The 25,709-nt window shown below is 38.4% G+C and overlaps 1 protein-coding gene across 1 annotated transcript in view; it reads left to right on the forward strand.

Moving 5' to 3' along the window:
- The window catches only part of NXPH1 (neurexophilin 1), a 140,462-nt gene extending 116,305 nt beyond the window's left edge, over nt 1-24,157 (forward strand). The window contains exon 2 of the mRNA XM_054385006.1: nt 23,396-24,157. Coding sequence (XP_054240981.1) covers nt 23,396-24,157 — 762 coding nt within the window. The remainder of the gene's footprint in view (nt 1-23,395) is intronic.
- Nucleotides 24,158-25,709: the final 1,552 nt, after the last annotated feature.

The raw sequence follows: 25,709 nt of genomic DNA on the forward strand, positions 1-25,709 counted from the left end.
ACTAAACATAAACCTGGTTATTATATTCTCAGTACCTGTGGTATCTATGAATACAACTTCCCATTTTTATTTTTTTAGTTAGGGGAAATGTTAGGGATTGTATTTTTTTCTCTCTGTTTTTCTTGTTAAAAAACCTCTCCACAATACCTGCAGTCCTAAATGGTACTGATTAATGACTTAAGACCAAAGTCTATCAAAGTCAATGGAAAGATTTCATTGCCTTTTGGATCAATCCTGTCTGTCCTCCAGCATTTTGGATTGTGGCTTTTGCATTCAGTAGGAAATTATTTCAGCTGTTTCCTCTTTACAGAACAAGGAAGATATACTTTTAATCAGACTTCACCTGTGAAGAATTTGTTTCTCAGAAAATACAGATTGAGTTTTCAGAGCCAGGGAAGATTTTGAGGAGTCTAGGGGAGGAGGAGGAGGAATGACCTTGCTGATTCTCTCTCTTGACAAATTCTCTCAGAGAATTTGTGAGAGAGCAAACCGAAAGGTCTTGTTTCCTTGTGCCAGGGGAGGTTTAGATTGGATAGTAGGAAAATTTCTTTACTGAAAGAGTGGTCAGCCATTGGAACAAGCTGCCCAGGGAGGTGGTGGAGTCACCTTCCCCGAAGGTGTTAAAAAATGTGTAGACATGGCACTCTGGGACATGGTTTAGTGACCATAGTGGTGTTAGATTGATGGCTGGGCCTGATCTTAGAGGCCTTTTCCAACCCAAAGAATTCTATGATTATATGATTTGCTGATTCACAGTTCTGGAATCTGAGGGACTACACTGGGAGGATAAAGACTTTGCCAGGGAGGACCAGTCATTTATGACAAGACCCAAAATCTATAGCATCAGTGGGAACCACTGAGGAAATTACTTCGGATTGTTTCTTTTTGATGAATAACAGGTTGGGGATTCTGTGGTGGGTTGCTGGTGAGAGTGCAGAAAGTCTCTCCATCAATAAAGCAAAATTTTCCCAGAAAAAAAGTTGGTAAAACTTTTTTGTCTTGCCATCCCTTAATGTTTCCAGTTTAAACATTTCTGCTTCTGCTGCTGAATAGTAGTAGCTTCCTAGACTGCAGAGATACTTTTTGCCATCTCATTGTCATTGCAAACATCAACCGATCGCTGATGCCAGATCTGCACCCTTTAAATCTCCCAAGTCAGACCTGCTTAGTTTGCTGACAAAAAGAAATGTCCCCGTTCAGTACTGCAGAGTCAATAAAAATGTAGCTGTGGCAGAACAAGGTGCATTCTCTTCTCCCTGATGTGCCATAATCATCAAATTGTAAGCTAAGATACAATTCCAGAAATAATATTGCACATAACACTTGATGTATGAAGCAGAAAGAACAGAGTTAATTTGCAGATGTGAATTTGAGCTTTCATGTCCATCAGACAGGAAAATCTGGTTTTGACTGAAAACTGAGAATATTTTAAATGGAAGCCACTGGTGGAAATGTCCATGGAATGCAAAAAAGGGCTCGGATGATCAATTTTCTTCTTAGCTCTTCCTGTCAGCTTTACTGGGACTTTGTATTAATTTCCTTGCTGTTCTTCCTTGTACGTTCCTCTGACTGTGAATTTTCTCATGGTTTCTTGTTTTTTACACACATATTCTGTTTTGTGCACCTTTTTAATGACTTGATAGAGGGAGTTCCATCCAAAAGACAACAGTGTGTAACACTTTCATCATGATATTACATTTGTGGTTCTTTCTCCGTGGGTCTTTCCCCGTAGTAACAGCTATTCAAGACAACATTTAAACACTAAATTTAGCCTTTGATTTTTAAGGTATCTTCAGAAAGTACCTTAAGCTGCATCCCTGCTGGCCAACTACTGCTATTTTGGTATGGAGGAAGCTTTTGCAGTAGGAGTTAAGGTGTGATCTTGAGTATTCTTAAGCATTCTGTAATCCATGCTCTTGTTTTTTCTCTGTGATTACTTTTTTTTTTTTTTTTCTCTTTTTTTTCTCTTTCTGCACAAGTAGAATCATAGAATCATCCAGGTTGGAAGGGACCTTTAAAGTTCATCTAGTCCAACACCCCTGCAGTGAGCATCCTCAACTAGATCAGGTCACCCAGAGCCCCATTGAACATCTCCAGGGATGGGACCTCAACCACCTCTCTGGGCGACTTGTTCCAGTGCTCAACCACCCTCATCGTAAAGAACTTTTTCCTTACCATCCAACCTAAATCTACTCTTCTGTAATTTAAAACCATTGCCCCTCATCTTATCACTCCAGGGCTCCGTAAGCGCTCTCTGCAGCCTTCTTGTAGGCCCCTTCAGGTACAGGAAAGTGATGATTAAGTCTCCCTGGAGCCTTCTTTCTGCAGGCTGAACAACCCCAGCTTTCTCAGCTTGTCCTCATAGCAGAGGTGTTCCAACCCCCTGATCATTTTCGTGGCCCTCCTCTGGATGCTCTCCATCAGGTCCATGTCCTTCCTGTATCGAGGACTTCTTACTACATGCTAAGACTTCTTAAGTGTCGGTGTGATCACAGTGGGTCACAGCTGAGAGTGTACCTTGCACAGGGCCACATTGCAACTAAGATATTTGTACCAAGGTAAGTATCTTAGCTGGTACTTCACTATTAGCAGATGGCAGGACTGAGCCTTGGCTAAGTGGCTTTGCTACCTTAATGCCAGATTCCTTCACAATTTTCAGAAAAGGCTATTCTTGGAGGTTAAAGAGAGTATTTTAAAGTGGTGTTATCCAGCAGCAGATCTCAGAATGGAGAAGTCTGAGAATTTCTTGACAATGCTCTTCTGTGTCATGACTGGGCGTATTCAGAGGAATTGGCTTAGTGAGTTTGAGTTTAACATCTTAAACATATTTGTTTGGTCCAGAAGGAGCTTATTTATCACAAATGAATAAATGAAGAAAACTTTCAGGAGCAGGGTGCCCATCTCTTTTTACACAGTTGGCTATTTTTTTGTTCTTCCAGCACAAATCTACTTAAATGTTGGCCATAAACCTTGGCTGCATTTTAATATCGGCTGTGTACTTGTGATCTTTCTCTACTGATGCTTAAAAAGGGCACTGACTCTTCCTTTTATTTGATTTCTGTCTGCAGTTATAAAATTAATCTCCCAGCCTCATGCTGCAATGAGCTGTGTCAGTGGAAGAGAGATAAGTTTCATTTTTTTTTGCCTTAAAACTTCTTCCAAAGTTACAAGGAGTTTAGCACATTTACTTTCTCTTTTCAAGTTCAACAAAACCCTTGTCTCTTTTTCTGCATTTCTATTTTACCCATGTCATTTTGATTCTTTTGTTTTATACTTCACATTTTCTCCACACTCTCTTTTTCTTTTTTATTTTTTCCCCCTTCAAGCCTAGTTTATAGTCTCTGACAGGATTCTTTCTATGCTATCTGCCAAAACATCTGTTCCTTTTCTGAATAAAAAGCTTGCTTCTCCAGAAAGTGTCACATGGGTCCACACCAACTATAAACCTTCATTTCTTTCTTCTGCTTTGCCAATGATGGACCAGTGCTGGGAAGCTTTGTACTCTTGTCTGTCTTGTCTCATTTTTCATTATGTCCAATTCAGGTAGTTTATTGAGGGGAGGGAGGAAGGGGGGTGTGGAGGGAAGTTGCACTATTTGGATTTCAATGTACTCATTTCCTTTCAAAATACACTATTAGTTATTTATACTTTCTGTTTTTAGTCTTGCAATCATTTCCTGAATTTCTGATCCAAGCAGATATAAGTATTGGTTTAACATTTATTCCACTTAAACAAGTTCTATGGCCTGTCCTTTTTTACTAGGATCACATTTGTATTAATATCAAAAATGCAACCTAACCATCCTTAATTCTTCTTGGATTGATTTTTGGTGATGCTTGGATATGATTTTTGCAAAGTGTCATTCAGAGCTATTCTTGAGGAAGCTGTGTGACTTACAGTAGTTTGATTTTGCCCTCTATAATTTTTAATAATGATGAGTATGGAGTAGACAGACTTGGTTCTGTTGTAAAGTTCTTTAAGGAAAAGTACTGTGTTTGAATAGGATATTATTTTTGTATTTTGCTCCCACCATATAATAATGTAAATAAATATTTTTCATGTTATATTTTATAAATAGTCAATACTAGCAATATTTCCTCCAAATACAGAAATAAATATTTATTAGTTTTTCTATTTCAAAGTAAAGGGAAAAAATGGTTTTCATGTGTATTTGTCTGTGGCATAATTTGCTGTTGATATGTTGCTGAGATAATTTTATTTTGACTATATTAATAACTAAGAGTCTTTGCTGGTGAATGGTGTTAAGTTCCTGCAAATATCTGAGCCTTAGTGTGGTGGTAAAAAATGAAACATCAATGGATAGAAAAATCCCCCTGGAGTAATTGTAGATGTTTCCCTGTTTCAGTCCCCTGAAGTTTTAATTAATTTTCACAAAAAAATAATGAGATGGTGGTTGTTGTTATTATTATTACTATTATTATAATTATTATAATAATAATTATTATTAATCTATCTGCCAGAAGATTTCTTCATCCATGTCCCAGCAAAACTGTACATTTACATTGCAAGGTTTGTAGCATTTACTGAGGGTTTTTCAATGTCAATCTGGTATAGGGATGGGGAAACACATCCTGCTTCATTGTTCCCTTTCTCTGCTAGATACAAAGAGAGTTTCTCCAGGTGGCTGAGATTCGATAAATGCTGGAAAGCTGTGTAAAGAGAATGGCTAAGGAAATTGAATTCAACTCCTCTCCATGGCCCAATCCCCCCCTCCCGGAACAGGTGGCCTGGCATGCTGGCCACGAGTTCCTGTTGACTGAGTCCATCCAATTCCTCAGTCCCCTTGTGCAGGGGATTTGTCTGTGCAAACTGGCAAGCTGCCTTTCCTGGAGGAGCTGCATCAACAGAAAGAGGGCTGGGCATGGTTCAAAAGTCCTGAGTCTTTTCATGGCTCTTGCTGCTTTTTTCCTAGTTCTTTGAAGTGCTTAAAGGAGATGAGTGCATGATCTCCTATGTGAAGATTTTAAAATTCCTAGTCCAAGAAGTATTTCCAACATGCTTTCTCAGGCAACTTTCTGTGGCAACTATTATTGAGATCTTAGGGCAAAGCTTGCAAGAGTGTTTTTTCCTTTCTTGGTTTATATTGGGCAAAATATAAATGTAAAGATTTTTAAAAATGTATTAATATATTTTTAACCTATGTGAGCCTACCCCAGCATGACCAAGACAGCAGGAAAGGGAAAAAAGTTCTCACCCTTAACAAATATTAATTACTCATTTTACTATGTTGATACTGACATGTGGAGCAGATTAGGACTTCTGACATGCCAGTGTAGTTTTGAAGCAGCTCCACTAAAGTGCAGACATGACATTCTATAACTTGTGTTTATTCTGTACTAAAAAACAAGTGGTCACCCAGAGAGGTTGTGGAGTCTCCATCTCTGGAGGAATTTAAACCAATGTTCTGGCATGATTTATTCTAGGTGATCCTACTCTAGCAGAGGGGTTTGACTAGATGATCTTCAGAGGTGCCTTCCAACACCTACCAGTTGGTGATTCCATGTGATTCTGTGAGATGCAACCTGAGTGGCAGGTAGCTCACCAAATTGGGAGGTACCTTTCATGCATCCCTCTCTATGAACTACCTATTCCCCTCCAAAGACATTTTGCAGCTGGGTTCATGAAGCCTGAATTCAGTTTGTACAGGAAATTACTCACTCCAGTGAACACAGAAAACTACTGTGGAAGACTTATATTTTTTCTGTGGATAAAAATGATGAAAACTAGGGCTTTGCCAATACCTTGTAACAAATACAGTTCAGATCCATGCAAGCTACCTCCTGAACCAGAAAGCACAGAGCTGCATCAGTTCAACATGGTGCTCAAGCTTGTATAATAGGTGAATCTAATTAGCTTCTGTGCAAGCACCATGTCATAGAATCATAGAATCAGTATGGTTGGAAAAGACCTCCAAGATCATCAAGGAAAAGACCCCCAAGATCATCAAGTCCAACCAATCCACACAGTTTATCTGCTTTGAGGAATCTTCCTAGTATTTCTGTCTGAGATATGAATCAACAGTCTCAGGGCAGTAGGCTCTTCATTCCAGTTTGCAATGATGATGTCTTCTAAGCTGTGCAGTAAAGTAAATGTAACCTGTGTAGAGAAGTTCTCAGGAGGTAGGTTTAAAGCAGAAATGTAGTCCTGAGCTTAGTTACAAATATGATGTTAAATCTTGTCAAAAAAACAATACATTTTGACATATATATGTAAGAAGCAAGACAATTACTGTCATTTTAAAACCTTTTTAATCTGGCAGCCCCTGTGCAAGTAGAACTCCATGTTCTTCCAGCTTTATGATTTGCAGTGAGACTTGAGTGCATAGCAGACCATGTTGCTTCTGTGTTTCTTCTCTCTCCATTATTAAGTGTTAGTCTGAAATAAAGTTGAGTGTAAATTTTAAAAATAACGAAGGGAAAAATATTAGATCTGGAGATAAAGAGTTAGAATAGCAAGATTTTCATTCAGAAGAAAAAAGAAACAAAGAAAATGCTCTTCATGCTGTGGCTTGAAACTTGAGGAGGGGAAAACCTTTTGTTCGTTTCTTTGCTGTATGATCCTTTTTTACAGTGAAATTCAACACAGGGTGAATCTCAGCTGGTTTGGAATTACATTACCATCTAGGGTAAGATTTTGCAATAAGCCAAAACTAACAGATTTTTACCCAGTCCCTTAGGAATTCTAATTGTCAGGATTTGGGCATTATTTAAGAGCAAACTGATAGTGCAGTGGCATGAGTCTGCAAGATCTTCTTGGCTGCAAGACATTTTTGGCTAGGGATACTTTTCGATTCATGTAGAATCACCTAGAGCTTGGCAGATATTTAATGTTAGACAGTTTCATCTACACTTCCATTTGGAAAGGATGGCCAAAACTGTCATTAACATTGTCGACTCTGGGCATGTTCTTGATGATGGTGGTGGTTAAAACTAGTGCTGATCAGAGTGGGTCAAGCTGCGTGCCTCAGGAGCTCTATAGTGTACTTCAGAGTCCCTCAATGAGGATTAGCAATTAAATTACTAGTTCAAATCTAGGAAAGGTCAAGTGTGATTAACACTCCTCTATTTCATTGGTTAGTGGGAGACAGATGCAAAATGTAGTCATCAAAATGCAATTCCTAGTATATATTTTACACCATAAGCACCAAACTCCTAATGATCCCTTGTTGGCAATATGATGAGAACTGGCAGTAACTGAAGGGGCACAGACAGTGCAATGCAGCCCTTACTGCCATTACCCAAATTAAAAGTACTGCCATGTTCAGACTGAAGGACAAGCTGGGCTATTGCAGTCTCTCTGTCTGAGCATTTTGTGCTCATGGGATGTATTTGAAAATCTTTTATTCTGAGTGATAGCAAACCATATTTTGGACTGCAAGTATCTGAAGATTATTTTAAATGCTCTGAATGCAGAAGAGTTTGTAATTTCAAACTGAGAGATAATTTTGAATATGTGTGGTCAATACTCATTTGGGTTAATCCGACAGGGATCTGCTGAAAAATTAGTTAAGTGAAGCTGTTAGAGGATCTGATTCTGCGTTATTCAAAACACATCATTATACTGGAATATGCACAAGTAGTTTTAGAGAAAGTACATCATAGATAAATTATGTGAATTATGCAGGATCACAGGATGTTAGGGGTTGGAAGGGACTTCTGGAGATCAGCGAGTCCAACCCTGCTGCCAGAGCAGGACCATAGAATCTAGTGCAGGTCACACAGGAACACATCCAAACAGGTCTTGAAAATCTCCAGAGAAGGAGACTCCACAATCTCTCTGGGAAGCCTGTTCCAATGCTCCATGACCCTCACAGTAAAGAAGTTCTTCCTCACATTGAGGTGGAACTTCCTGTGCTGCAGTTCACATCCATTGCCCCTTGTCCTATCACAGGGCACAAATGAGCAGAGACTGTCCCTTCCTTCCTGACACCCACCCCTCAGATATTTATAAACATTTATTAGACCCCCTCTCAGTCTTCTCCTCTCCAGACTAAAAAGCCCCAGGTCTCTCAGACTTTTCTCATAAGGCACATGCTCCAAGCCCTGCCTTTCTTGTCCTTCTTGGGCATTAAACAGGTTAGAATTAGGGTTAAGTGAAAGGATGAATGTTAGGGGCTTGCAATAAAGAGTTAAAGCTTTTGGGTGGGGGTTTAGGTTTCAGGCATTTGGATAAGGTTGCTATAATGATACAGCAAAACTGTAAATTCCAAAGCTTGATGTTCTCATGCTATCCTGCAACTAGTGACTAGTAGAATGTCTTTCTTATAAACATGATGTATTTTAGACCAAATCTGTCTATATGCTGTTCTCCATGGAAAAACTGTTCTGAAATGACCAGAAAATCTATTCTATTAATTCATCCAGGATATTACTGGATCCCACTAGATGAAAATATTTCCATATTCTAGTAATAAAGTCTGTAAGATGAATGCACAAGATAAGAGTCAGTGGGCAGATAAAATGCTAAAAGGATCTTGTAACGAGTGCTGACTGGACTTGCAGCCTCACAGTCTTAGTTATCTATACTGCAATCTAAGAAAGATAACACTCTAAAAACCTAATAGCTTGAATATCAAGTGAGTTGTTTCTGGTTTCCAGTAAGTTTATAAAAATTGTATCATTTGAAAGTTATTAAGCTGCAGCAATGAAATATGTTCTTACATTCCCTAGGTTTGGTTAATAAGCTCGTGGACTGCTCAGAGCAGCTGTTGACTGACAGCTGATGGAAAAAAAGGGGGATCGAGGGACTTGTGTTTTGAAAATATTATGTTAATATATGATTTTTATGTTTGCTTTTACTATGATTTTTTGTCAGAAGAACAAGTCAAATGTTTCCTCACTACTGAGGAAAGGTGCCCTTGCTCCTGCAGAAAACTGGGATCTTTTAATGCTCTACAAGTGGCTTTCAGACTTCTTGATGACATGGACTTAGTGAGTTCAGCAACACAACTCATTTCTGAGCTGACTTTGTTTCCTTTTCAAACAGCTAGTGGCATTTTCTATCTCAACCTGTTATTGAAATCAGCCTTTTGTGGACATCTTGGATATGACATTGGAAAGAAAAGTCCAGAGATTTGTGCTCTGCAGTTGAATTAGGACATGATCATTATTTCTTTTTTAACTTTGCCTTTGCCAAAGCCGTTTCAGGGAGAAAGCCCTCTTATGGCAGTAGCTAGAGGTGTTTAGTATGTAGTGCAACTTGACCCTGACCACAGGGTGGTCTGTAAGCATTGCAGTGAGAGTAATAATATATAATACTAACTGTGGGCTTTGAAAGGATGTCTATTCTGCAAATACATTTAAAAGAAATGCAAGTAAAAGTGTCATTTACTCCCTGAAAAATGGAACTGCTAAGCATTTATATTTAAATTAAATGCTTTTATGACTTCATTGAATGTTATTTAGCAAGTGTATTATAGTGAAAACATGTTACTTATTGCCTGAGAATGAGGATTTTATTGCTTTTTCATAGTTATCTTTTGTATCAGTGTTTGGCAGGTAACAAATGAAATTTGCTTGCTAAGGTTAAATTGTTTTGTGCTGCTGCTGCTCAGCCACATAGATATAGAGGATGAGACGATGGAAAAAAGTTATTTGCTTTTTTGGCCAGATGTAGGAATATATTAATATACAGTCATCTTGACCTGTCTTTGAAGAAATGTTTATTCTCTGAAAGGCAAAGAACTTAATTCCTGTCTGAATCACTCCACTGTGCAGGAGGCTGTGCAAATGGAATTGCAGAAAGAATTGGCCCAAATAGTTCAGTGTGGTTAAGGTGGTGATGCTCAGAACAGTCTGTGGTCAAAGCAGAATGGACTCCAAGTATCAGTCAGGAAAAATAAAGGTTTTCTGGAACCTGGTATGAAAAGTTCCTGTTTCTTATTGATTTTCAACATCACTGGGTTTCCTAACTCATGCAAATTTAAGACATTATTAATTTCTGATTCTCCCAGAACCCTGAATTTGTTATTCTTTATTATTCTTTATGATAACATGTTGTTGAATAAATGCTTAATCCCAAACCTATAAGGATTCCAGCCTAATTTTTTTTACTATGGTGTCTTTTTTTACATTGCAAAAAGCTTCTGGAAACCAGGCTTTGCAGGCTTCCCTTTAAGTCTAAGTCCAGTTTGACAGCCCAATTTATTTATTTTTTTTAACCTACCTGAGAAGTCCTTGTGATACAAGGTCAGAATAATAAATTTAATGTTTTTTATTCTTTATGTTGGAAAAGTAATATAATGCTATCACTTCTTTATTACTCTACAGTCAGTCTGTTACTATGCAACTTAAAATATTTCAGCCATCAACATTCCATTATAATTTGCCTTTAAAGACTACATTTCTTCTAGTCACCTTGCCTAGAAATGCAGTTATGGGTCAAGACACTGGAGCTAGTTCTTAGGTGAGCTGAAGAGACGGTAAACTGAGAATACTTACACTAGCATAACCAGTGCTTAAGGGCTCCAGTATTTCTGTTTATAAGTTGAGTTGGTATTTCTTGCTAATTGGAAATGTTTGGACCTTTTCTGATGAGTGTGAAAGTCTTTGAAGGGTTTAAGAAACTGGTACTCAAGTTCTAGTAAAAATAAAGGGGGAAAAAAGTCTTTCTGTAATTTTAAGGTGCTCAGCAGAAGTCAGCAAGCATTAAATAATCCCAAATATGTCATCTTACTATATCTTGAACTATCTTCATTCAACTTACTTCAGTATATCTTAATATGAATTTAAAGCAATGCATCAGGACTACTCTGTGTTACAGGCTAGCACTCATGGTCGTCCACAGAAAAGCTCACAGCACTGCTCACTATCTTAGAAATCAGTGTGTTGAAGCAAGTTCACATATTTTCTTCCTAAGTTTTTCCTTTCAGTGTGAAAAACTTAGCAATGAATAACCTCCTTCAACTTATGTGTCAATGCCCAAGGGACTCTTAACTTATCTCAATTTAAATTAATGACTTTAATGATAGTACAAGCAATTGGACCATGGCTCTCATGAGCCAGATATTTGCATATGGAATTTGATTAATCCTGCTGGCTATTAATTTTCACTTTTAATTAGGTGTGATACAATTGTAGAAGGAAAATACAAGACTGCTATCGGGAACGGGCAATGTTGATTTTCCAGTGGGTAGTCTATTCTGTTTTGTTTGGCTGTGCTAGGTTCCCTTGTAACATCTCTTTGATTCAACTTAGAAATGTACCCTAGACCTACAAACTGGTCTGTTGAGAATCTTAGAATCATAGAATGGCTAAGGTTGGAGGGGACCTTATAGATCATCTAATCCAGCCTTCCTGCAGGAATGTTTCTCAACTACACTCAGCTGCTCAAGGCCTCATCCAACCTGGCCTTGAACATCTCCAGGGAGGAGGCATCCACAACCTCACTGGGCAGCCTATTCAAGAGTCCCTCCACCCACCTTCATACTGAAGAACTTCTTCCTAAGATCCAGTCTAAACCTAATCTCCCTCAGCTAAAAAACATTCCCCTTTGTCCTGTCACTAGACACCATTGTGAAAAGTCCCTCTCCAGCCTTCTTGTAGGATACTTTCAGGTATTGGGAGGGAGCTCTTTACTCCACCTGGATTATTCTTTTCTCCAGGCTGAACAACCCCAGCTCACTCAGCCTTTCCTTGTAGCAAAGAAGTACCATACTGAATTAATAATACTACTTTACAAGAAGTAGGGGAAATGGTGTATGGTACCCTCTTCCAGTATTCTATTCCTTTTCATGGTATAATAGGACTCTTGTCATCAAGAAGAATTTGTTTTCCTGGATCTTGTAAATATGTATCATGTCATATCTCCTGCTTTCCAATAGGACAATATGTATTTTTTTGACATCTCTGCACTTTGAGACCATTGCAACATATTTGTGTATGTCATAGCCAAGAAAACAATGTGCAGCACTTGGCTAGCCCAGCAGAGCTGGTGCCCATGTGCTGCTCACTGCTGAGCAGATCCCTTGTAAGAATTAGCAGACCTCAACAAAACACCAAGAAAATGTCAATAAAAAGTAACTGAGTGTCCTTGCAGTAGAACAGTCACTTAATCTCCCCCTTCCTTACCAGAACAACATTAAAGAAATACACATCTTTCCTCAGAGATGGATTTTAATAGATTTTGATATCCATTGACAGAATGAATGAATGATCAATGCATATGGAACAGACACAGTTGCTTCTGGTTGAAATGCAAAGAGCAGCAAACTTTTTCCTTTGTGATCACAGAAGACTTCTGGAAAGTCAGAAGGCATGCTTGGCAAGGGTATAAAGTGAGGATGAAGACATAAAAGTTAGCAAGGATATGCCAAACTGAACCTTGAAACGTCTTCCTCCATGCTTTTAAAATGTCTTTCCTCAAGTGTTCAGCTGTTTGTAGTAAATGAGTAACTCATAATGAACAACAGGCAGTTTTAATGAGAGAAATCTATACACTTGCCATAGAATTTCTTGTACAAATATTTTTTTGCATCTCATGAGCATCTCATACAGGTATACAATTTCTTTGTGTAGAAATGTACACTCTGCCAACATCAGCAGGAGTTAAATTTTTGCATTAACAGTGGATGATTGGAAACTCTATGTAGGAAGCAAATAATACTAACAGGGTGTGTTAACAGTGCACAGTGGCTCTGTCCATGATGTAGTGCCAGGACATCACACATTTTACTGGTTTTTCACCTTCTTCCAAACATATGTCTACTTATATGAAAATGGACATTTTCTTCAATGTGTCATATATAAAGCAAGCCAGTCCAAAATTTGATTAAAATGTTGCTCTGTGGCCTTTTATATAAAATCTAATTTCATTTAATATTGCTTTCTACATGTATGCAGAAAATGGCAAACCAATATTAATAAAAGAAGGCTTACAGGAATGTGGAATGAGAACAATAGATCCTTGACAAAATTTATTTACCTAGCTAGGCTTTCATTTCAAAGTTAGCAGCATTCCATGATACTGGTATAATACAGGGGTCTTAAAACTCTGTTAGACATTTTTAACCCACTTTAATTTATTCCATGGAAGTTTAATCCCCCGCTGAACAGAGATGGAGTGAATTTTCCAAAGTCATAATCCACTAAAGTAAAAAATCTTTAATGACAACATAGGCAGCAGGCTTCAAGAGTTTAGTTTAAATTCTTTCTAAAAATGTAAAACATAGGGCAAGAGTTAATAGGATATTTCACACAGTTATATTTCAAACCCTTTCCAAATCTTTTTAAATTCTCTTGCATTGCCACCGTTAGAAATATTTGGGCTGAATTCCTGCACTTCTAAGGCAAAAAGCAGAAAGCTGTAAAACAGTAATGTGAAGATTTACACAGCATATTCTAACTCATTTGGTCCTTCAGTTCACAGCCTATTATGCAGGAGAGTTTAATGTTTTCTAAATTGAAAGAGAAGTGGTATTTTACAAACCAAACACCATCCATTCTACCTTAACTAGGCAAGAAAATGAAATCAAACTACATAATGCCACACTGTGTTCATCCCTCTGCTCCTCCAGAATTTTTACTATTGACTCTAGTGGTGGGTCAGGATTTCACCTCTAAATTGACTCCAGAAAGTCCATTCATTTCCTATATATTCCAAGCCCATTGCTTTATGCTGCCCCTTGATTACCACCTCTAGAGCTTCTTAGTTCTGGAATTAGCTGTAACTCAGACAATACCTCCTTTTTTTTTTTTCCTTTTTTCTTTTTTTTTTTTACCTGAAAGTTTGTCTAGTGGCATAAACTTTTATAACTTTGCCTGGCCTGAGAATCTAGGCACCAACATTCCTTCTGAATCCCACAGGAAAAGTGCTGTTGCCTTGTTAGGTTTTGGTGAGGCCTGATGGACAAGAATTTAGGTGACACAAAATGAAAGTAGGAGGTGACTGGTTCAAAGCAAACAGGAGGAGAAGGTTCCTCAGAGAGTCTGAAGCTGAGGTGTGATTACTGGTCACAGAGTGTTTAAAATGCTGGAGGTTTCAGAGAGAAACAGGCAAGTTCTTGTAAATGATACTTGTTGAAAATTATTAAATTCATAACCATAAATCTAACTTAAAAAGTTCTTGGTCTGCAAAGGCTTGAAGATGAGAAAGATTTTCTGGTAGAAGTTGTATATTCTTTCCCTGGTTTTGGATTCCTTGACAAAAAAATAAACCTTCAGTCAGGTTTATATGGTGCAGGACTAGATAGACTTTTGGTTTGACTTGGTAATGTTCTCAAGCTCTAAATTAAATAGACTAGGACAATCGTTCTTTTTTCTCTAAGAGCTATGTCTTTGAAGGAAAAAAATGTAATTCCTTCTTTGAAAGGCAAGAGTGGCAAGAGTGTCTGTCTTCACCCTTGCTTTCCAGAAAAAGAGTGGAACATTTCTTAGGGCTGGACATTCATCACTCTCTGCCATGGATTTATGGTTTTCATTCTTGATTCAAAGTTCTTGGTTTTCTCCAGGCATTTAGAGGAGCCTGGATGTTTAGCTCAGAATCTATTTTCAACTGTGGAAGTTTGTGAAAAGACAGAGGAGGTCCTGGGTTCTTACAAAGAGCTGCCACATCTGAAAGGGCAGCACAGGCAGAGTGAAGCAGAGAAAAAATAAAAAGCAAGAAGCAGTTAGGGCACTGCTACCAGAAGAATTGTCTCCATAATTACAATCTAAGTCTGACTGATTTTAAGTGCCTATCTTTAGAAACCTAAATGCTTTTAAAAAGCCTGCTTACTAAACATTTTTTGGCAGTCACTAGTGAACAAAGCAGGCTCAAGAAGACTAGTTTTTCAGATCCTAAATACCTGTGAAAATTGTTTGTATGATTAAAACCCAAGAGATAACAGCTACATTTAACAAAGCTACACTGTTGTGAAATGAAACCTTCAGATGGGAAATTTCCTGAATATAAAAGGAGGAGCAATACCAGCAAATCTACATACCTTGATGGAGGATTAACACAGCAGTAGCTTGAGTGTGCTTACAGATGTATAGTGAGCAGTAGACTTGAACGTGACCAAACCACTTCAGCAAGTGCTTAGATAGAGCAATCATTGTCCTACTTCCAGCTTGCTGCCTTTGTGTTCTCTCTGTGGTGTTCTCTCCAGGGCAAACTATGCACCATAGGTCAGATTTTTCTTTTTTATTCTTAGACATCCACAGGAAGAGCAGTTACTCAGTCCTTGAAGGTTCATCAACAACTCATGGAGACAGAGGAGGTATTTCATTCTATTTCTCTCTCCCTCTTGATTATGAAATAAGCCTAGATGAATAGTTTAGACCTAAGATCTGAATTCAGGAGAATGAAGTGATCATTGAGGTAATTCCCACCCTAGATTATGGATTGGGCTGGCACAGAACATGTCCTGACTCCCTCCTGAAGTGTAGTGTCAGGCTGCCACTTTCTTTCATCAGTTTTACCATTCACAGGACTTCTGGCAACATCACAACCTAGCCCACAGTCAGTATGAATGCAAGGAAGAGGAAATGAGACTCTAAAGCAAAATTTGACAAGGCAGTTCTTAAACAGTCTCATTGGAGCACAACAATTGAAGGTGCTTTATCACTTTTGCATTTCCTGAAAACTGAGAGTTGCTATTTTCCAGGCTTGTTTAAACAGGTGGCTTACATTGTGTAGAAGAACACTGTGCAACTGTAACTTTTGCTAAGTATTTTTCTTTTGCAGAAGAGCTCACTGCAATATCTTAATATTTTATGATCAACAACTGTTAGGAGTTATAATGTCTCTAAACAAATCAGTGTTACTACTGTTTTATTCGAGCCCTCATATTTCTGTGGGTACAACTTCACTAATTAGTCTTTGATTCTTACATTTTAAATGGATATCAACTGATATAGACCCTCTAATTTCAATGATGTTAAATTTCACTGAATTTACATCAGCTGTCTTCAGCTGAATTTATAACAGCTTCTCATCTTGCATAATCTCTGTTGTGAGAAACAACTCAGGTGGCCACATTTTCTTTTCAGCAAGAGGCATTCAGAACAAGCACAATAGCTTGTAGATTAAACCAAGAAAAATACAGAATTTAAATCTGATCTGAGCACAATTGAGAGCATTATGCTAATTCTTACGAATCCTAAGTTAGGTCTGCACAAAAATTGCAGTAATAGTGTATATTAAGTTAAATTTCTTAAAGATAGTAAAAGAAAAAAATACCTTCCCTGTGGCTTTTTTCTCTCTGTGTCAAATGTTTTTGTATATATCTACCTGTATCTATCTATATCTATATCTATATCTATCTATATCTCTCTATCTATCTATCTATCTATTATGCTTAATGAATGACCCAAGTGATTATTTTACAAAATAATGTTGAAAATGTCTTTTTCTATAGTCATTAATGAAAGGCAGGTCACCATATGAATTCTGCAGGGCTCTGTGCAAGGATCTGTTCAATATATTTGTAAATGACTTGGGAAAGGTAAGTGATAAAGTTTGTTGGTGACAAAATATTTTTGGAGTAGAAAAGATAAGAACCAACAGTTAGGAATAGCAGAAAGGTCTTATCAGAGATAAAGAGGCTGTAAATTAAGGAATTAAAATCTGTGGTAGTAAATGTAATGTGAAACACATGGGGAATAAAAAGCATAACCCATCTTCACATATAAATAGGATTAAGATTTTGGGATTATGACAGTTCCATACAATCAGAAGTTCAGTGCTCACTAGTGATGAAAAGTAAATAAGTTATTATACATTAGTAGGGGAAAAAATGAATAATAGAAGGCTGTTTGCCACTGTTCAAGACCATGGTTCTACCACATCTTCAATACTATATACTGATCTCCTCATCTTAAAGACTGAACTGGGAGCAGAACTGAGCAGGCTGCAGAGGAGAAAAAGGAAATTCAAAGGTACAGATACAGAATTGTTTCTATACAAGGAATTGTTTTTTAAGCAGGTAGCTGGTACTCAGGGCTATAAAATTGATCAGTGTTTCTTTGCTACTGTGAATAGCTGAGGTATGTACTGGTGGGCTAGATGTAAGCTTTTTATGTAGCTAGAAATCATCATTTTTTTCACACACTGTAAAAAAATAATAATTAAAAAAAGATGTGAAATGTAGCAGCAAAGAAATGTAAAAAGGAGCATGGGAAAATTGGGTAGAGACTGAATTTTCCATTTGAAGAGCAAAGCATTCTCCAAAGAAAGCAGCAGGAGCCAGGTTCAAAGCAAACTTTAAGTGGGAATAGGGCTGTGGGACTCACTGCTGAAGGATATTGTGCAGGTTAAAAGTTTAGAAAGGGTCAGAGTGGACAAATGCACAGAAGAGCACTTTACTGAGAGTTACTGAAGTGGAAAATACATACAGAAACAATAACTAGCAGAGGAAACTAAAAGTATTTGACACCTGGGAAGAAATTAGGAGACTATCATATACTTACCATGTTCCTGCTCTTCTCCAGGCATCTCTTCTAGCTGCTATAGGAGAAAGGATGTGTTTCTAAATGAGCCTTTGGGTTGATTCTGCATAGCCAATTTTGTGTTCACGTTTGACACAGCAGAGCAGGATTTATTGTTCCATTTGTCAGGTTCGCCTGAGTCTGCATTTTTTTGATTGACCAATCCACATCCTTATTCTTTTCATGTCATGTAGCAATAAAATTTGTAAGTTAGAAGCAGAGAGATCTGCTTCTATGAAATATTAATATATGGGTTTCCACGTTCATCCTCCCTTTCTGAAGTGTCAATCTGTAACAAGTCTTTCATTCTGTTTTACTCCCCCTGTTAGAATCATATCTCCATTAACTTTCATTCTCAGTTTCTTTGTTTATGGTCCATTCATGTAGAGTACTGGCTTTGATTACTCTGGAAATTATTCACTGAAAAAAATATTTCCATGCCACCAGTAACTTTGTACGGTGTATAGGCAGGCATGGGAAGAAAAACTGATCAAAGCAGAACGATAAACTACGTCCAGATTTTCCTCCAGCCACTGAATTAACAGATTAATATGAGGAAACTGGATGCAGCTAAAAGATTGCAAGTGCTGTCCTGAGCCTTGATAATTATCCATCTTATAGTTATGTCCCTCAGTATGTTCCTACCCATGCTGTTTCTGAGAGATCTGATTGAGGAAAGAAAATTCTGAATTCTTTCATAGTGAGCATATGGAAGCACAGTGCTGTCAAATTCTTACAGAGCTATGCCAGCAAGAATGATCTTGGTTTTGATTAGTTATTTACCTGAAGAGAGAAATTTTCTACCTTGAGTATTAGATTGTTTGTTTACATTTTCATTTGCCCTCAAGTAGTCACACATTCAGCAGAATAAATACATAATTTCTAAATCAATGCTATAATTACAGGTAATGAACTCTAATAGAGCTAGAATAAAAGGAAAAGTCTGAGAAATCAAGAGGCATTATGTACCTCTTTGAATTTATCAGTCTTAAATTAACCTTAATATACCTATGGCTGATTTTACACTGAAAAGAGGCCTTTGTGGCTTCCTGAGATCCCTCTCCATCTTTGTTTTCTCTGTTTCAAATGTTCAGATATGACCTGAGAAAGCATTGAGGGCTCAGTGTCTTGAAAGAAAGCTCCAAATTTTTGGAGACAAATAAACTGCCTATTCTGTAGGGAGTCCTAAATGAGCTACACATAGTCATTAAAACACATTTAAAGATGCTAAATGCTGTCTTTCAAAAATGCTCACCCTCAGAATAGAGGGTATAGAATGACTGGTGTATTCTGTGTTAATGGAGCAAAAATCTGAATTACAGATAAGTTCCTGTGTCTTTTTTAAGGACACTGTAGGCTTTTCTGCTCTGTGGAACCACTGTCTTTACTCCTTCCTAGAAGCAGAAGGAATGGAATAGCATTTCATCATTCTTTGGAAAAGAATTACCAAGCAGACAGCTCCTTGTATACTTGTATATCAGTAAACTTTACTAGGTAGTGGAAATTCATACTTTCCGTTAGGAGTACAAGACCAGAACCAAAGGTCAGTCTGCCATGCGTACTGAGTGCTTTTCCACTGACATTTCTAGCACTGGATAAGCATTTCTAAATCTTTTTGTTCCTTGCTATTGTTCTATGTGAACACTTCTAACATCATAATCATTCAAAATGCCTCCCAGCTATACAGTCACGGGGGCCCCATCCCTGAAGATATTCAAATGTGAGGCTCGATGGGGCTCCGGGCAGCCTGGTCTAGTTGAGGATGCCTTTGCTTACTGCAGGGGGGGTTGGACTGGATGAGCTTTGGGGGTCCCTTCCAGTCCAGCTCGTTCCATGATGCTATGAAATTCCCCTCCTCAGCCCTTTTGCAGCTGTAGTGGTGCTGTGCGTTATTGCTGGTGGATAGTTAGCACCACACAACTGCTCACCACTTCCCTCCCTTCCCCAGTGGGACAGGGGAAGAGCAAAGAAGAATAAGAACAAGAAAAGTTGGAGGTCAAGATAAAAAAAAAAAAAGTTCAATAAATGAAGCATAAGTGAAAGAAGAGAGAAGAAGACAAAACAACTGGTGCCAAGGCAACACTCACCACTTCCCTTGACTAGATTGATGCCCAGACAGTTCCTGAGCAGAAGATGGGCCCTCCACCAAGCCCCTTTTCTCCCTTTTAATTGCTAAGAATGATGGAATATCTCTTAGGTTAGTTTGGGTCACTTGCTCAGCTGTGTCTCCTCCCAGCTTAGTGCAAATCTCTTTATCTTTCCCCTTCAAAGGGCTGAGAGAGAACGAGAGGTCTTGGTGCTGTGCAAACACTGCTCAGCAAGAGACAAGGTCTTGATTCTCTGCTAACACTGCTCAGCAAGAGCTAGAACATTAGTGTGTTACTAGTGTTTGGGTTAAAAATCTAAACCACAGCACTATATGAGCTGCTATGAAGAAAAGGAATTCTCTCCTAGCCAGGTCCACTACAAGTGGGCCAAAATTTTCAATGTTTTGTCTAGGAATGGCACTTGGGTTTGGGAAAGAAGATAACTCTGGTTAGAGTGAATGAATCGATAAAGTAGAACATGCAAGTTTCTTAATTGTGTGCAAATATACTCAAGGAAGAGGACAAGAAAGCCACCACAGAATTTGGGCTGCTTGATGGTTTTAGCTCTGCATTAGCTTCTGTTCTAAACATGCTTAGACATGGTGCTTCATGACATGGTTTAGTGATCATGTTAGTGTCGGGTTGACAGTTGGACTTGATGATCTTGAAAGTCCTTTCCAGCCTTAATGATTCTATGATTTGTAACTAGCTTTGTTTGTTTGTTTTCTTTTTTTTCCCCTGCAACAGTATGCCTCAGTTATTACACTAAGTGCAAAATCTCATGGATCTGCGATGAATTTTCCTCTATTATTGCAGCCTTGTGATTGGAAAGAAGAGAGGTGGAAAAAAAAATTGTGGATTAGTTTGTGTGAAAATAGCTGCTGCAGTTGCAGAAACTGCATTACACAGCAATGCTCTGTGTTATTGGGTGATGTATAGCTACTCTCTGTAGTATGGACTGTTCTAACAGTATATTTAAAAACCAGTTAGCTGGTTTCACACTGGTGAAGAGCAATGAATTCTAGAGCTTTTTTAAATTAACCCTTGTGGGCTGTTCTTTTTATTTATTTGTTTGTTTACTGTCTTGATTAAACCTTGTAGAGGTAGCTATTGTACTTGGCCTCACTGGGTGACCCCTGGGAGGACACTGGGTGCACTGGCAAGTTTTTGGGAGTGCTGAGTGGAGGTTACTGGGAAGACTGGGAATCACTGAATCACAGACACCTGACTAGTGGAGGGTAGGTTCAGGCCTTTGATCATGAATACAGCCAGTTACCCACACTGAAAATCACAAGCAGAGGTGTAGGGGCTAACTGCATGACCACAAGTCTTTCAGGTATTACAGAAGTGATGACAGTAGCAGTCAATTTATTTGTTAGATCAGGTGTGAAGCAGTGTGGCATGCACAGAATCTTGAACGATCCATTTCCATGAAATATACTGACTTTCGGAAAACCACATGTATTGAATCTGTCACCAACCATTTAAAAAAATCCCTCTTTCCTTTTCTGGGTGTTCAATTTTGTACATCTGCAAAAACCAGACACCTCCTCTTTAAAAGGTTTTTATGCTGCTACATCTTGTTACATGGAACTTGTAGTGTAATTCTGTGAAATGTAAATCACTGGGTGCAGGAAGGAAAACAAAGGAAAAACAAGCTGTGAGCAAACTAAAATACAGTGGTAAGCAATCTGTATCCTACCTACAGATTGCAGGTATTGTAGCTCTGCTAGCTAACTGCTTAGATTCATAGCAGGTTGACAGATTCATGCTAGACAGGTACATTTTTCCTTTTAACCACATTTCTTCTCTTATTTTGCACTCCTTCCCCATATGCCACAGGAAAATTATATTCTGAGTCTCTTCCTCTCTCCCTGTGACATCTTCATTGCTGCTTCATTAACCAGCGCACCATCAGTGCATTTCATTACAGCTTCTCTCCTGGCTCACTGTGTTGATGTTAAGATGCAGCTACAAATTGGCTATCAAAATGCTAGTCTGTGTTTTAATCCTTCTTTCTAGTGAAAAGAAGTGGAAGTAATCTCCTTGGCAAAATCCTAAATAAACCCCATATTTTATCTATTACCCTAAGTGGCCCACCAGCCTGGAATGCACTGGGGAGGTATAGTGTGGGATGTGACAGATTTATTTGCCTATTTGTTTATTGTAGAAGGCTGGGGGCATACCTCCTACCTGATCAGTGTATTAAGACAATTTAGACTGATTCTATTCTGTGCCTTCAACTGACCTTGAAAAAGTACTGAAGTTAATGAAAGCATGCTTCAATTCCATGATTGTTAGGAAATGAAAAGGCCATGCTGTGATAGATATCCTCCGTGACATATTCCTCCAGTTGTACCAGTAGGGAGGGGACATGATTTAAATACTAGCTGGTTTCCAATGGATTTCCTGGGTCGAGAATACACGCAGTTCATTTTTAAGTGAGGAGAATGATATAACTGCAAGTGTGATAGAAGCACATAAATCATGATAGAAGCCAGAACACAGAGGAATAAAATGGACATATTCAGAATCTCCTGTCTAGCCATGAAAAGGGAAATAAGAAATTGATGACCTCTTCAGAGCAGTTAAAATGTTAAAAAATGTGGCAGTGTGTCTGCTGTGAATTTTTAGGGGGAATGGCACTAAGGTTGGTGTTGGTCTCTTTCCACCCAGCCGCTGCCCCCCTCAGTTCCAGCCCTCCCTGCGATGCTGTCAGAGCTCTTTACCAGTGCTCCACGTTAGACAGCTGCGAGGCTGCATCTGTTCCCTGTTTTCCACATAATTAAGGCAAAGAGAAAAAAAATATATAAATAAGGCCAATTGCTCTGACATTAAATTCTGTGAAGAATTATGTCTGAAGTTTTATGATTTTGTAGGACCTTGGTGCAAGATTTGTGTCTTTTATAAAGATGGGATTTTGCAGGGTTTTTATTATTACTTCTTTTAAATTGGTGGCCCTGTTTTGCATGTAAATAGGTAAGTGGCTTTCTGTCTTGCACAGACTACATTCTGCCTTGGGAAGGAAGATGTGAATAAAGAAGTGAAGTGGAAAGGAGAAATGTGTGTCATACTAGATACAGACACAGCAAGTCAGTAGCTAATCTGTAAGGGACTATAATAAAAGATTGTGACTGGCTCCCCTTGCATTAATTGAGGTACAGCAAGCAGTATGTACAGCTGTTGGCATAAAACTCATTAAAATTTTTCATTATTCTATTATCTACAATTGTGACTGAAGGTCCCAGTCAAGAACACAGACCAATGTGTACTCATAAAAGCAGTAGGAAAATTTTATTACTACTATTAGATTTAAAATGACAGGGACTTTGAGTATGGCCAGGCTGGCACCACCAAGACAGCACCCTGAGAGCAGACTCCAGGAACAGCAAAAATAAATGAATGTAACTGATGGTGGAAAAGTATCACTGCAGAGAGAACATTCAAGCCAGGGTACTTCACTCTTAGGTGAGAAGTGGCCAGTGAAAACCCTACATACAGACTGAAGGATGACATGGCTGTGTGCTTTAGTCTTTGCAGTACTTCGTTACATACTCATCACTTACAGGCATCACAACAGAAGTAGGTTTCAAGGGTGAATAATAATGTGATTGGCTGGGATTAAATCTGAAGGCTGGTGTAAAAGACTGGAAAAGGAGAATTAAGTAAGAATTACTTGGAAAGAAGAGGAAAGGAGATGTTTCTGGTTTGTATTACTGCATAGAGAGAGATAATTTAATTTCTCCAAAAGAAGAAAAAAAGTCAAATCCCTATGATTCTGAAATGTGATCATTTTGTTCTCAGGTGGGAATGAGGAGTTTTGTATTATCTATCTCAATATATCCTTTCTTCTTCCTTTTTTTCTTTTTTTCCTTCCCCCAGGTTACCTGTGCAAATTTAACAAATGGAGGAAAAACAGAACTCCTAAAATCAGGGAGCTCCAAATCCACACTAAAGCATATATGGACAGAAAGTAGCAAGGACTTGTCCATCAGCCGGCTGCTGTCACAGACTTTTCGCGGAAAGGAAAACGATACAGATTTGGACCTGCGATACGATGCCCCAGAAACTTATTCTGAGCAAGATCTCTGGGACTGGCTGAGGAACTCCACAGACCTGCAAGAGCCTCGGCCCAGAGCAAAGAGACGGCCCATTGTCAAGACTGGGAAATTTAAGAAAATGTTTGGCTGGGGCGATTTTCATTCCAACATCAAGACTGTGAAGCTAAATCTGTTAATAACGGGGAAAATCGTTGACCATGGCAATGGGACCTTTAGTGTTTACTTCAGGCATAACTCCACCGGTCAAGGGAATGTGTCTGTGAGCCTAGTGCCCCCTACAAAAATAGTGGAATTTGACTTGGCACAACAGACAGTGATTGATGCCAAAGATTCCAAGTCCTTTAACTGTCGAATCGAGTACGAAAAGGTTGACAAGGCTACCAAGAACACACTCTGCAACTATGACCCTTCAAAAACCTGTTATCAGGAGCAGACGCAGAGCCACGTGTCATGGCTCTGCTCCAAGCCCTTTAAAGTAATCTGTATTTACATTTCGTTTTATAGTACAGATTATAAACTAGTACAGAAGGTGTGTCCTGATTACAACTACCACAGTGACACACCCTACTTCCCATCAGGATGAGGACCAACACGTGTCTGAGACTGAAGCCTGGGGAATAAAAGAGGTCGTATGGCAGGGCTGTAACCTCAAGGAGGAAGGCCACATCTATTGCCTGGAATGTGTCTACCTGCTGCTGCTGCTGATGTCAAATGGCTGCAAATATGTTAGTGGAAAACAATCTAATGTAATTTTTTCTTTTTTCTTTCTTTTTTTTTTTTTTTTCTGCCCAGTCAGCTCCATGTATCACTCTAGTTGTAAATCACTACGGATTTGAAATAAAACCATGCACATACACAGAGACACACACTCTTTTCAGCTCGCATCTATTGAGATTCCTGTTAAGAGAGCTTTGTTTGTCTGTTATCTAAGGTTTCAGGATAACCCATCATCAAACAAAATGGATTAACTAGACAGAGAATGGTTTCTAATGCAGACTGTTATGGAAATCTCTTTGAAAGTCCTTTGAGTACATGCCAATCAATAATTCCCATTCATGCATTATACTGCTTGGAGTAGCTGTACTGGTAAATAATACTGTAGGAGTAAGTACTTGTTAAAATGGGAAAAATGTGTGTCTAGAGTTCAGTATTCCTTAATATATGAACACAGCAAAGCATTGTGACTTTTTTCCAGCATACAGTAGGCACATTCGAGGTGGTGTTAGGTGGCTCTTTTTCCATGGAGCAATCCTGTTACTAGTAAAGATGGGCAAACATTTGGAATTTACATGTGGGCAGACATTCTGGTTTCATGTTTCTCTGACTCTTTAAGCTCCGATTCTTTAAACCTGGTTGAATTTAGGCCACCTAAGCTACTTAAAACCTCCCCAACTGATCTCTAAGAAGGAAAATGCCTGGTGGAGAACATGTAAGTTATAAGTGGCTGTCTTATCTTTATTACAGAATATTGTAACAAATTCAATATCCTAGTCTTCATTTGTATGAATGGTTTGTATTGTACATAATTTAACCAGTGTTATTTGAGCTGCTTATTAATATTAACTTGTAATTGTCTCTCTGCTTGTTATTGGTTAAAAGCAATCAAGGAAATGAGGAATCCATTTTATCAATGTAGCTGTAAACTCCATTAAAAGACAGAACTATGTACAAAGCATTTATTCAGCTAAAGTATTGTTGAAAGCTATACATATACAACATTACAGTCTGTCTGTATTTAGCTATTTTATTTCCAGAGAAGAAAAAAAAGGAAAAAAAAAAAAGAACTGTACATAAAAATAAAAAAAAAAAATCTTAAAGTTGAGTTTCAGTATGTACTGTGTAGATAGTGTTTTAAATGGTCCTGACAAGTGGATAACACTCCAAGTTTGACACGGTTTTCAGTCCTGTCTCTTTGTAGATGAACATCTAGATGCATCTATTTATAAGTCTGGGTGTGTGCATGTTTGTGTGTGCCTAGGTACATGTGTGTGTGTCTGCAAATCCATATAGGCATATATGCAGACTACAGAAAAATTACTGAAGCCCTATTCTTAGCAAGCAGAAGTTATTACTGAAGGGTCTTGCTAAGCTGAGTGAAAGGCCCAACTCAGAGAAGAAATTAGGAGAAGCAGGGC

Source organism: Indicator indicator, chromosome 11 (genome assembly GCF_027791375.1).
Source record: "Indicator indicator isolate 239-I01 chromosome 11, UM_Iind_1.1, whole genome shotgun sequence".
NCBI lineage: Eukaryota > Metazoa > Chordata > Aves > Piciformes > Indicatoridae > Indicator > Indicator indicator.